The following is a 12,309-nucleotide window of genomic DNA, read 5'->3' as shown; positions in this document are numbered from 1 at the left end:
GAAGTCACCTGGGAGTTCCATGACCCGGAGTTCCAAGGCCTTCGGCCTCGTGTTTTTATATGGTCTGAAACTCTTCTGTAACTTTGCCATTGTTGCACCATAATTGTGCGAGAGTAATGGTAAAAAAAAAACCCAGCTCCAACAACAATATTGTAGCTGCATTTGGGTGTCTAAATATTGAATACAGTCTACCTGACATTAATTCACTGTGATCCCCCCCTCACCCCACAGAAATTCAGAGGCAGTGAGTGATCCCTTCAATCCCTACAAACATCCAGCGACACAATGAACCGCCCCAAAACCTGAGGTAGAGGTTACAACCTGTACTAAACCTACAATACAAGTTGGCAACCCTGGGAATTTAGTTGTAGGTCCTGTCAAGAGTCGGCAGCCGCCACTAGAACCCATTACCACTTTCCCATGTTTGAATTTGCCGCTCACAAATAGGTAAGCCGCAGTGGAGCGGTCACATGGTAGGGTCACATGACCGTGACGTCAGGTCCTTTCCTAGGATAGGAACTAGCCGCTACCATTGGAGGAGGCGGAAAAGGGAGAGACTTCCGGCGTTGACGGCGGAAGTAGTAGTGACAGGGGCGGAAGTGTAGTTCTGTGGGATGCAGGGAGCCGGGAGCAGGTCGGAGAGGCTAAGGCGGCGGCGGCGGGTCTCTCAGGTTTGAGTGTCCGGTACTGGGGAGGGTAGGAGTGGGCTGACACCGGACCATGGCGACCCGCCGGCTGACCGACGCCTTCTTGCTATTGCGGAACAATGCGGCCCATAACCGGCACATTCTGGCCGAGCAAGTGAGTAATGAGAGGCGCCCGGGGAGTGCGTGGAGCCCGGGAGCGGTGAGTCTGCGTGACACCGGGGGCTGGGCTCTGTGTGTTGTTTTATCTATAGTTTGGGGCTGTCCCACCCGTGTCTGGGAATACAGAACAGTTCGTAGGCCCTGGATGGGCACCCTTAGGGGTCTGTGTGCCGTGGGGGAGGGACTGCATGGACTGATTGTTCTGTGGCCCTGGGCATTTGTATTGAGTGACAATTCATTGCTTGTTCTTCGACTTCTGTCACTAAAGAGTGTTGCATGGAACTCAGGGACGTCCAACCTTTGGCTGACACAAGGGGGGTACAGGGAGATGGAACTGACATTGGTTTAATCCAGTGTATGAAACCAGCCCTTCTGGTCTTGTACTGAAGGACAATTTCTCTCTTTAGATTTGCAGTATAAGGTTATTGTATCTGGTACATGAGCAGGAATCTCATGACACTTTGGATAGAGCTGCACCCCACTCGCCCCTAAAACTCACCTTACATCATCACCTATAATGCTTGGAATAGTTATGATTTGGTGGGGGAGGGGGGTATTCATGATTAATCAGCAGCAATTGCTAACACGTCAGACAAAATGTTTGTTTTGGGGGGTTCACAGTGAAAGAAAACGTAACGCTAAGCTATTATCGGTCTCCGTCTCTGGTTCTGACTCTTGAAACAATGTAGCAGGAGTCTGCTCTTACAATTCAGCGGGTCTGGTGTCTACCGTATTGTTTCAAGAGTCAGAATCAGCAGTGGAAAGGGTATAATCAGGCAGACCATAGCAATGACGCTTACACATAACTATAAACCCAGGGAGAATGAGCAATCGTTGGATATTCCATTTCTTTTATTATGCAAATACCCTGTAGTTGTGGGTGCAGCGATTGATGCTCGTGTGTGCATGTGCATGACTGTGTGGGGTGCTGTGATAGTTGCACAAGCTCGTTGGGAATGTACATTGTGTATGAGAGCAAAAGACAATACGTTTCTTTTGGGACAATGGGGGTTCCATTGCATTCAGCACTTGGCTCCCTTGTGTCCCACTGTCTCGTAGAGACCTAACTATAGCTTAGGGGAGTCTCCATTACTTCATTATAGATGTCTGGCTTATATACGTACAGGTATGGGACCTGTTATCCAGAATGCTAGCTACCTGGGTTTTTCCGGATAATGGATCTTTCCCTAATTTGAATCTTCATACCTTAAGGGTAGTGGCACACGGGGAGATTAGTTGCCTGGGTTTTTTTAAAAACAGAAGTACTATGGGAAATGAATCGCTTGAAATCAAAAGTCGCGCAAAATCTTTCATGCACAAAGACCTTGTTGCGGCGACTTCCTTTTTTTTTAAAAAAATGGTGGGCGACTAATCTACCCCTGTGCCCCTACCCTAGTCTACTAGAAAATCATATAAACATTAATCATATCTTAGTTTCGATCAAGTCCAACTACTGTTTTATTATTACGGGGAAAAGGAAATTTGTTTTTTAAGTTTGGATTATTTGCATAAAATGGAGTCTATGGAAGAAGGCTTTCCCGTAATTCGGAGCTTTCTGGATAATGGGTTTGATCCCATACCTTTATAAACTAGGGATGCCTCTATTATATCACTGCAGAATATGGGTGTCTCAGTTATGTCAGTATAGAATAGGGACCCATACTGTGGGTGTCTCTGTTCAGCATACTTGTCTTTCGCTCTAATACACACATCAGTGGAAAGAAGAAATATTGAAATCTGAACCATGAACCCAGTGAATTGTACTTCTGGGAAACAGGTAGGGTTCCATCAGAGTGGAACTTTCCAGGATCCTCGGTGCTTGGCCGGAATCTGCACTTCTATGTTGTCATTATTATTCCTTATTTATTTATCCCCACCCACGTTCATTTGTACCCTAATTGGAGTTATTTTGGGGGCACTTTAGGAAACCCTTATCTTGCCAAGGTGGTGTGTTTTGTTGGGGGAATCTACCCCTGGTGTGATGTATGTAGTAGGTGCCTTTGTATGTGATTTGTGTTGCCTTTCAGCACCTACCCTTTGTTTATTCAGACTACTGAGCCTGCCTGGAAAGTAAATAATAAGTACTCATGTTTCTCTGTTTTCTGCAGCTCTGGCCATGAGGTATCAGTCATTTGCACTAATTGCTCCCTTATACGTCATTGCTGCCCCTCCTGCAGCTCCCCAGCATTTGCCTGGCAGTGTGTCCCGGAAATAGTAGCCTGTAGGGAGGCGTAATTGTCACCCCTCCAGTAGCGAGCATGTGTCTCTCTAATGCAGGGATCCCCCACCTTTTTCAACCGTGAGCAACATTCAGATGTAAAAAGAGTTGGGGAGTAACACATGCATGAGAAATGTTCCTGGGTGGTGCCCAATAAGGGTTGTGATTGACTATTGGTAGCCCTATATGGACTGGCAGCCTACATGAGGTTCTGTTTGGCAGTGCACCTGGTTTATATGCAATTAAAACTTGCCTTCAAGCCTGGAATTCAAATATAAGCACCTGCTCTGAGGCCACTGGGAGCAACATCCAAGTTGTTGGAGAGCAACATGTTGCTCATGAGCTATTGGTTGGGGATCACTGCTCTAATGTAACAAATGTATATTCTGCTGCAAATAAACAAACGAGTCTTGCGTTTCTAAGCCATGTTATGCTTTCATATAATTCACCCCTATAGTGTCCAGATCATACCCACTACTTATAGTTGCAGAGGAAACGGAAGCTCTTGCTTTTTTTGTTTGCTTCTGATCTCATAAAGGGTTCTAGAATCCCTAGACTGGCGAGGAGAGAAGTACAAATCTTTTCTCTTGCTTCCTTTGTACTGTAATATCCAATACACCATTATATACAGTAGTTATTGGCAAAGTCAGACCAGAAGAAGCACTTTGCCTGTCTGCTGGCTGCTGCAGGGAATGTTTAGACCCATGCAGTACCGGGTAGAGAACGGGCAAGACAGCATCTGGATCCTGATAGAAGAAGAAAGGTCTATGTTACACTTGGCATTTTGATTACTGCTTCTAGGATTGGTGATCAAAACACCACTACTTCCCCCCCCCCCTCTGATACTTCCAATGGCTGCAAGTCACTGCAACATAAAATAAATGCTGCAGACTAGATACAACATAGATCGAACTTCCCCTTTAAATGTTACCAATTCCTCAAAGCTCCACCAGATTAAACACTGGCAGTGTTTGGCCTTCCAGTTCCTTTCTGAACCCATAACTGGCAGCAAAAATACTCTGTATTTCAACTATTACTATTGGTGCTTCCCAATCGGTACTGTAATTAATCAGTTACTTTATATCTGTAAAAATTATTTGTGAAATATTCTGTCTTTCTCTCCTTTGGGCAAATCAGGCCTTACAGTGATTGGTGCTGACCTGACTTTTTCTCTTTCCTGTCATACTTTGCTGTCCCTCCTGCCTGGTTTCTGATGGATCTGCACTCCAGGAGCTGGACGAGGTATGAGCTTTAAATCTAATCTACTATAGAAATTAGGGAATCCTTGGCAGCTGTTGCAAATTGTAGTACAAAGTCCTCCGGGTTGTATTACACCACATGTCACACCCCATAGAAAGTAATAAGAGTCCTGTACAGTTAACTGTGCCAACCAAGCCTTGATAATAGCTTCTTGGCTGGCACTGACTGGGTGCAATATATAATGAATGTACTGAATTGCTATGAACAGTCTGTTCATTCATTGGAACGTATTTATCAAAGAAAGCCAGGTACTAGTTGGGATGTTATTTCCTTATGGAAATGGAAGCCCTCATATTTGCATTACTATAATATTGGGCATTTGCTCATCATGTTCACAGGATTCCCCCTGCCAGCAATGGAAGTTATCTTTCTTTCTTTTTTTTTTGACTATGGGTTCTGGGTGGGGAAACAAAATGTGTCAATAGGTGGCCATATACGTACCCATAATATAATTTTTGGTACATGTATTGTGGCCCACCAATCCCGAATGATATTCATGTACTATAGATATCTGTTGGTTTGTAGATGGGGCATATTTGAAAGTCTAACCTGCTGATGCACCCTCTCTGCCAGTGTATCTCTGCTATCAGCAGCTAAGGAAGTGAAGAGAAGCCAGCAGACCTCTAGCAGTTATATATGGTTCCCTGTAGTCCCCAGATAAGGGATTCAAAGAGAAATGGCTTTTCAAGGAAAGTGCTAACGGGTACAAGGGAGCTTCCTATTTAACCTGTGATTGATATTGAGTCTGTTGAGAGTTTTGCCTTTCGCACTACAGAACAGTTATTGGATGAATAGGAAAATTATATTTCATCTCTTTTTTTTTTTCCCCAGCTGGCCGACGATCGCATGGCATTGGTGTCAGGTCTGAGCTTGGATCCTGAGGCAGCCATCGGTGTGACCAAACGTCTCCCTCCAAAATGGGTGGATGGGGTGGAGGAGGTAAGGATGTGCCTTTGGCCTTGATCTCTTTGAACTGGTGCTTGATATATGCTCATAAGCTACTGTGCACTCATTCTGCCCCATGTCTGCTGTGATGACCACACCCTACTACTACTACTGATCACACTCTGAAAGCCATTGGTCTCTTAACTTGTGCATCCAATAACAACCCCCAAAAAGAGAAAAGTAACTTATTTATCTGTCTGCCTAATCCAATCAAAAACGGGCGATGCTAAACTATAACTCTCTAGTGTCGGGTGCAAGCTGCTGGTCTCCCTGCCAAGGACCCACAAAACACACTCCAAGAACTCCAAGAAACACACTCTGCAGCACTTAGAATCCTGTGACAGTGGTTTATTGTGCCACAAACTAGGCAACATGTTGTGCCCTTTGTACCAATCTCTAAATGTATGTGTTAGGAGCAGGTGGTAAACAAGTCCCACCTTTCACAATGAGGTACAACTCACATGATGCTTAGTGATACTCTATTCAATACAAAACATCCAGTGAAAATGATCCATATCGTATATAACACACTCTTTGTGTCCATGAATACAATTAACAGAGGAAATCCATATTGTATCCAAAATAAAAATATCCATATTCCAAAGTGGGAGTGTCTAAAAGGTGTCTGCTATTTGCCCATAATGAAAATACATTGATACATTCAAATGCACATTACTTACAAATTGATCCTAATTGCTCAAATCTTGGGTTTCATCCCAAGACCAGGAGCTAATGAGTGTATCCATCATCCTTATTTGTCTGTCTCATGGGCTGTCTTATTCCGATCTGTCTCTAGATCCAGTATGAAGTCACGAGGGTAAAACAAAAAATGAAAGACTTGGCCAGTCTGCATGACAAGCACCTGAACCGCCCGACATTAGATGACAGCACAGAGGAAGAGCATGCCATAGAAATAACTACTCAGGAGATCACACAGGTAATGTACCCACACTTGTAGAGACAGTATCCCTCCTTGTGCTACACAAGTGCTATTAATCAGGCTTGTGCCTATTGTTTTAATTTGATTCATGTTATTATTTGAGCTAAACAGGGAAACTGAAGCTACTCCATATTTCTAACTTCCCTGCTTGTAGTAAGGAAATCAGTCATAGGTTACGTCGGGTTTTATTCGTGTTATATGGGTGTATAGTACCCCGTCACTGTGCTTGTAGGGAAGCAATGTACCCAGAACATTGTGTGTGTGTGTGTGTATATGTATATATTAACCAAAAATGTAGAAGACCACACTCACGGGACTTATAAATAAGGATTCACCGAATCCAGGATTCAGTTCGGGATTCGGCCAGGATTCTGCCTTTTTAAGCAGGATTCGGATTTGGCCAAATCCTTCTGCCTAGCCAAACTGAATCCTAATTTGCATATGCAAATTAGGAATGCGGAGGGAAATTGAGTGACTTTTTGTCAAAAAACAATGAAGTAAAAAATGTTTTCCCCCTTCTCATCCCTAATTTTCATATGCAAATTAGGATTCGGTTTGGTATTCGGCCGAATCTTTCGCAAAGGATTCAGGGGTTCGGACGAATCCAAAATAGTGGATTTGCTGCATCCCTACGTATAAATTAATTCGCTCTAATTTATTGTAGGCAAACATACTGACGTTTCGGCTGAACACCAGCTTTCTCAAAGTGTTATAGTATACTAGACACTGACTCAAATATTGTGACATGGCAGGAACCCAATGAATGTGTACCAATTCAAACTGCATGAACCAATCATCTCATTCAAACAAAAAACACCACCGTGCAATCATTAACACCATTATGATCATTAAAATGCTATTTAGTATCATATCAAACATACTCAAATAAATTTCATATACAGTGACACAATAATAAGAATAAATCGCATAATCAGAATGGTATATATATCACCTCGGAAACCATGAACCTAAAACCTCCCCCAAATAATAAAGGTGCACCCATTAAAATCAACACCGCATTGTGAAATTCTGCATAAAAACCAGGTACAAAACTATTCCGGGTGCAGCATAAAAACCTGATTAGAATTCAGGATCAAAACCAGTTAGAGATATTTAGCGAACCACCAATATAAAGCAAGAATAAAATACACTGCATGTATATATACATAAGGTGTAAAGTGCCATATTGTTTGACTCCAAGCACTAACAGTTGCTTTCCCGCAGATGTTTCACCGTTGTCAGAGATCTGTGCAGTCCTTACAGAGTCGGTCACGCCACTGCACGGAGCAGGAAGAGCGATTGCTGAGGAATGTAGTCGCTTCATTGGCACAGTCACTTCAGGACCTTTCAACCAACTTCCGACACACGCAGTCTGGCTATCTGAAAAGTAAGTCTTTCTTCCACCGAGTGTTTTACAGCGGTGTCCCTAGTTATCCCTGTTCTGGGTGTATGTCTCATTCCTAAATCACTATCCTATTACAATGTTAATACCTTCCATGAAAGCTTATTAATAGCACAAGTTTCTTCTTGTTTGCAGGGATGAAAAATCGAGAAGAGAGATCTAAGCATTTCTTCGATACATCTGTTCCTCTTATTGATGACGGGGAAGACAATACTCTGTATGATAGGGTGAGCACAGGCCATCAGGGAGTTAAAGCTAATTATCTATACAAGCCTCGCTCAGGCAGCTGTCTGTTGGCTAAAGCAAAGAAGAGGGGAGCTACTGGGGAGACAAATCTTCACTGTTAGTGCTATGGTTGCCTTGGGCTAGCGACTCCAAAAACGTTGTTTAGTAGCAGTGATACTGATTTAAAAAACTACTGTTCAAAATATTAATGTACGTTAAAAGTTACCTAGAAGTCATGTTGATCGTTTTCCCCTGATACAGTCATATGAAAAAGTTTGGGAACCCCTCTTAATTCTTTGGAGTTTTGTTTATCATTGGCTGAGCTTTCAAAGTAGCAACTTACTTTTAATATATAACATGCCTTATGGAAACAGTAGTATTTCAACAGTGACATTAAGTTTATTGGATTAACAGAAAATATGCAATATGCATCATAATGAAATTAGACCGGTGCATAAATTTGGGCACCCCAACAGAGATATTACATGAATACTTAGTTGAGCCTCCTTTTGGATGTAACAGTCTCTAGACGCCTCCTATAGCCTTTGATGAGTGTTTTGAATGGCGGTATTTTTGACCATTCGTCCATACAAAATCTCTCCAGTTCAGTTTAATTTGATGGCTGCTGAGCATGGACAGCCTGATTCAAATCATCCCATAGATTTTCGATGATATTCAAGTCAGGGGACTGTGACGGCCATTCCAGAATATTGTACTTCTCCCTCTGCATAAAAGCCTTTGTAGATTTCCAAGTGTGTTTAGGGTAATTGTCTTGCTGGAGCCTCCACCAAATTTGACAGTAGGTAGCGGGTGTTTTTCTTGGAATGCGGTGTTCTTCTTCCGCCATGCAAAACGCTTTTTGTTATGACCAAATAACTAAATTTTTGTCTCATCAGTCCAATGCACTTTGTTCAAAAATGATTGTGGCTTGTCTAAATGAGCTTTTGCATACAACAAGCGACTGTGTTTGTGGCGTGAGTACAGAAAGGGCTTCTTTCTCATCACCCTGACATACAGATGTTCTTTGTTGAAATTGCGCTGAATTGTAGAACGATGTACAGATACACCATCTGCAACAAGATGTTCTTGCAGGTCTTTGGAGGTGATCTTTGGTTTGTCTGTAACCATTCTCACAATCTTCCGCATATGCCGCGCCTGTATTGTTTCTTGGCCTGCCCGACCTGGGTTTTACAGCAACTGTGCCTGTGGCCTTCCATTTCCTGATTACATTCCTTACAGTTGAAACTAAAAGTTGCAACCTCTTGAGATAGCTTTTTGTAGCCTTCCCCTAAACCATGATACTGAACAATCTTTGTTTTCAGATCTTTTGAGAGTTGCTTTGAGGATCCCATGCTTTCTCTATTTTTTTTTTTTTTTAGCAAAATTATAGATGGCATGCAAGGACAATGTTAGGATAGAGGTAAAAAAGGCTTACATTTTTTTTGTCTATCTTTTAAGGTTAAAGTGCTTCTTAAAAATAATTACAGCAAGTAGAAAGACTATAGGGCATGTAGTTCTGCATATAGATATAGAAAACCTTATTACCTCAGCTGTACCCTACTCAATGTGGACATTGTCTCATCTCTTGAAAATCTTTCATTCCTGTAGCAGTGCAATATGGAGTGTAGCCTATACCTTTCTTATCATTTCTCATTTACAATGTAGGGCTTTACAGAGGACCAGCTGGCCTTGGTACAGCAGAACACATTAATAGTGGAAGAACGAGAGAGAGAACTCCGACAGATTGTACAGTCAATCTCTGATCTGAATGAGATCTTTAGAGAGCTGGCAGGAATGGTGGTAGAGCAGGTGAGTGTCACAATGTCCTACTTTCGTTGTTTGTATGTCACAAAACTCTACAACTTTCGTTACTGTTTTGCCTTTTTATTTAACCAGGGCACGGTTCTCGACAGAATTGACTATAATGTGGAACAGGCCTGTGTTAAAACAGAGGATGGTTTGCAACACTTACAGAAGGTGGGTATCATCTTAGTAACTTAGAGACTTCTGCACGCTTTTATTTTTTACAACATTTGAACCATAAACTTATTTAGTATCAACAGAGGGTATATGGGATTCTATTTTCATATATGGGACATCTTGTATAGAGACAGCAATTCAATATACAGCTGGCGCTTTCTGAACTCAAGGCAGGTAATAATTAAAAAGCTTTATTAGTTTGCCAACAACAAATCCAATAAAAGCATTAGGGTAATATATAAGGGTAAGGACACAAGGGCAGATTCGGGGAGATTAGTCGCCCCAGCGACAAATCGCCTCTTCTTCGGGGCGACAGTCTCCCCGAATCTGCCCATGTGTCCTTACCTTTATATATTACCCTAATGCTTTTATTGCCAGCGGGCAATTTTTCATTATAGCCGCTGGGAAGGCAGTTTGGGACGACTAATCGAATCTGCCCGTGTGTCCTTACCCTAAAGGGAAGACAAAGGGTCCCAATAAGCAGTTGTGGAAAGCCACAGGTCGGGCACCATTTATCTGGAATGTTACATTGTCACCCTCATATATTCCCTGATGCATCCCTTGGTGGGAAGTTGAGCTCTTTAGTATATCAATATTCCTGCTCAGTGTAGTGTTATGAGCAAAGCCGTAAATCATGGCTATGTCTTAGCTTAGGGCAGCTTTGCGGGCCTTACCTGCTTCTAGCAGCTGTTTCTCACTGATATGTTCCTTGGCCCAGAAGTCTAGATTAGAATTCAGCAACCTTTGGGCTGAAGCTGCTATTTCAGGCTCAGGCAGGCCCAATACTTTTTGATTCGCTGCTCTGGTTCATTGAGATGTTGTTACAAACCTTAATTGCTGATCATTATCTAATATCTCTTTTTGTCTTGCAGGCAGAGCAGTACCAAAAGAAGAACCGCAAGATGCTCATCATTTTAATTTTGTTTGTACTGGTGATAGTCCTTATTGTTGTGTTAATTGGTGTCAAGTCTAAATAGGTCATCTTTTTTTTTTTTTTTTTTTTATCGAATTTTTTTTTTTCATTCTGCAAGACGGTTTGGGAGAAGAACTCACTCCTGGAAAGGGTGCTGATAAACTGAACTGAATGTTTTTGAGAGTGCAAGAATCCGTGGTGGCACTACCATCTGCTTTCTAAGGGGATTTATTTCTCCTTCTTAAAAAAAAAAAAAGAACTTTATGGACCAACAATTGTGTGAACCTATGACTCCTGCTTTATGTAAACCAAGACTATTTCCGTTTTTTCTCCAGAGTTCTGGTTGCTGGTAGTGTCCTGCACCCACCTGCTTTTTCTCCTAGAATTCAGTTACTGCCTTTAATCCAGATTCCCTGCATGCTGCTTTTTTTTTAATCTCACCTCATCGTGAATGGAGAAGTAGGAATTGCTCTTCAAGTTGGGTTCCGACTAATGCATCTTATGGCCAGCGTATTGGATCATTGTCAGCTCCTTGTTATTTTAAAGGAACAGCTGTCCTCTCTAAATGTGAATAGACACTATTTTGAATTCCTTTCTACTGTCTTCTGGATTGGGGGCAGTTATTTTAGTACTGGAAGGCTTTTTGTGCGTGCATTATTCTTTGGGGTTCTTTAAACACCTCCTTGTCTCCAACAATTTAGGAGGGTGCCTAAATTCAGCTCTGATTCTTGCTTTTATGTTCTGAAGCTTCAGTTACTGATGAAGGAATTATCTCTTGACACTTCCCTGCTCAGTTCTAACTCCCCTATTTCATTGAGCAATGGAGCTGAGCATAGAAGCACCAGAAGATGCTTCCTGCATCGATGCATTAAGTCCCACTAATGATTATGCTTGTTAGAGAAGACTACTGATATTTTGGAGGCTGAACGTCTCTGATTACAGATCTGCTGTCGTAAAAATTTCATTTGCTTCACTCAAATCAAGAAAATATATGTACAGTATTTTTCCCATTATTGTCACTAAACATAAGGAATATCTGTATTAAACATCGCACTAACACCTGGCTGCCTGTCAGACCTTATGACCTTGTGTGTGTGTGTGTGTGATACTATCCATGAAGTGTTAAGAGATTTTGTGTATATTTGTAATTTAAAATGATTGTAAGTACTGCAAAATATATTATTTTATTGAGTCCAATATGCATTTGCTTTGTTTGTTTGCTGGTAAGAAATGTATGGGTGGGGAGTACGGTATATGTATTTTCTGCATGATGCCTGCTGTTCTCTTTACAAGGGATGGTGATAATACAGCTGCCTAATCCTGTGGTCATTGAAAAGAAAAAAACATCCCAACTCTTGATCATTTTTTTCCCTCTGTTGTTTGCTGGTGTTTAGCTTGGGGCAGCATATCTGACCTATACTTATAGTGGGGGAAATAGCAGTCAAAGAACATCCATGTGGGACATACCAACCGTGGGATTAATGATACCTGTGTTTACATTCTATAGCCATGAACACATTACAACAAATGCCAAGAGGAAGTACTTTTTACAGTGCCATTTCTGCAGCTGGGATAGGACCAATTTGCTGTGTCCCTCCATTCAGGGTCTCACCATTGAGT

At 42.0% G+C, this 12,309-nt stretch overlaps 1 protein-coding gene across 6 annotated transcripts; it reads left to right on the top strand.

Moving 5' to 3' along the window:
- Window positions 1-580: 580 nt before the first annotated feature.
- On the top strand, window positions 581-11,886 carry stx16.L (syntaxin 16 L homeolog). 6 transcript variants are annotated; one of them, XM_018234051.2, is made up of 9 exons: window positions 581-846; window positions 4,255-4,266; window positions 5,116-5,223; window positions 6,026-6,166; window positions 7,394-7,556; window positions 7,707-7,798; window positions 9,462-9,605; window positions 9,693-9,773; window positions 10,649-11,886. In XM_018234051.2, exons 1-9 carry the CDS (start codon window positions 721-723, stop codon window positions 10,751-10,753), a joined length of 972 nt encoding a protein of 323 aa, XP_018089540.1. In that variant the 5' UTR covers window positions 581-720; the 3' UTR covers window positions 10,754-11,886.
- Window positions 11,887-12,309: the final 423 nt, after the last annotated feature.

Source organism: Xenopus laevis, chromosome 9_10L (assembly GCF_017654675.1).
Source record: "Xenopus laevis strain J_2021 chromosome 9_10L, Xenopus_laevis_v10.1, whole genome shotgun sequence".
Taxonomy (NCBI): domain Eukaryota; kingdom Metazoa; phylum Chordata; class Amphibia; order Anura; family Pipidae; genus Xenopus; species Xenopus laevis.
The sequence above is the reverse complement of the archived record's forward strand: the minus strand, read 5'-3'. Positions and strand labels throughout refer to the sequence as shown.

What these genes read in the sequence shown, in the direction of transcription:
- stx16.L (XM_018234051.2), top strand. Translation starts at nt 721, where the DNA reads ATGGCGACCCGCCGGCTGACCGACGCCTTCTTGCTATTGCGGAACAAT. An exon ending in GCAGTCTGGCTATCTGAAAA is followed by an intron (nt 7,557 to 7,706) that starts GTAAGTCTTTCT and finishes TCTTGTTTGCAG; the next exon opens with GGATGAAAAATCGAGAAGAG. An exon ending in ACAATACTCTGTATGATAGG is followed by an intron (nt 7,799 to 9,461) that starts GTGAGCACAGGC and finishes TTTACAATGTAG; the next exon opens with GGCTTTACAGAGGACCAGCT.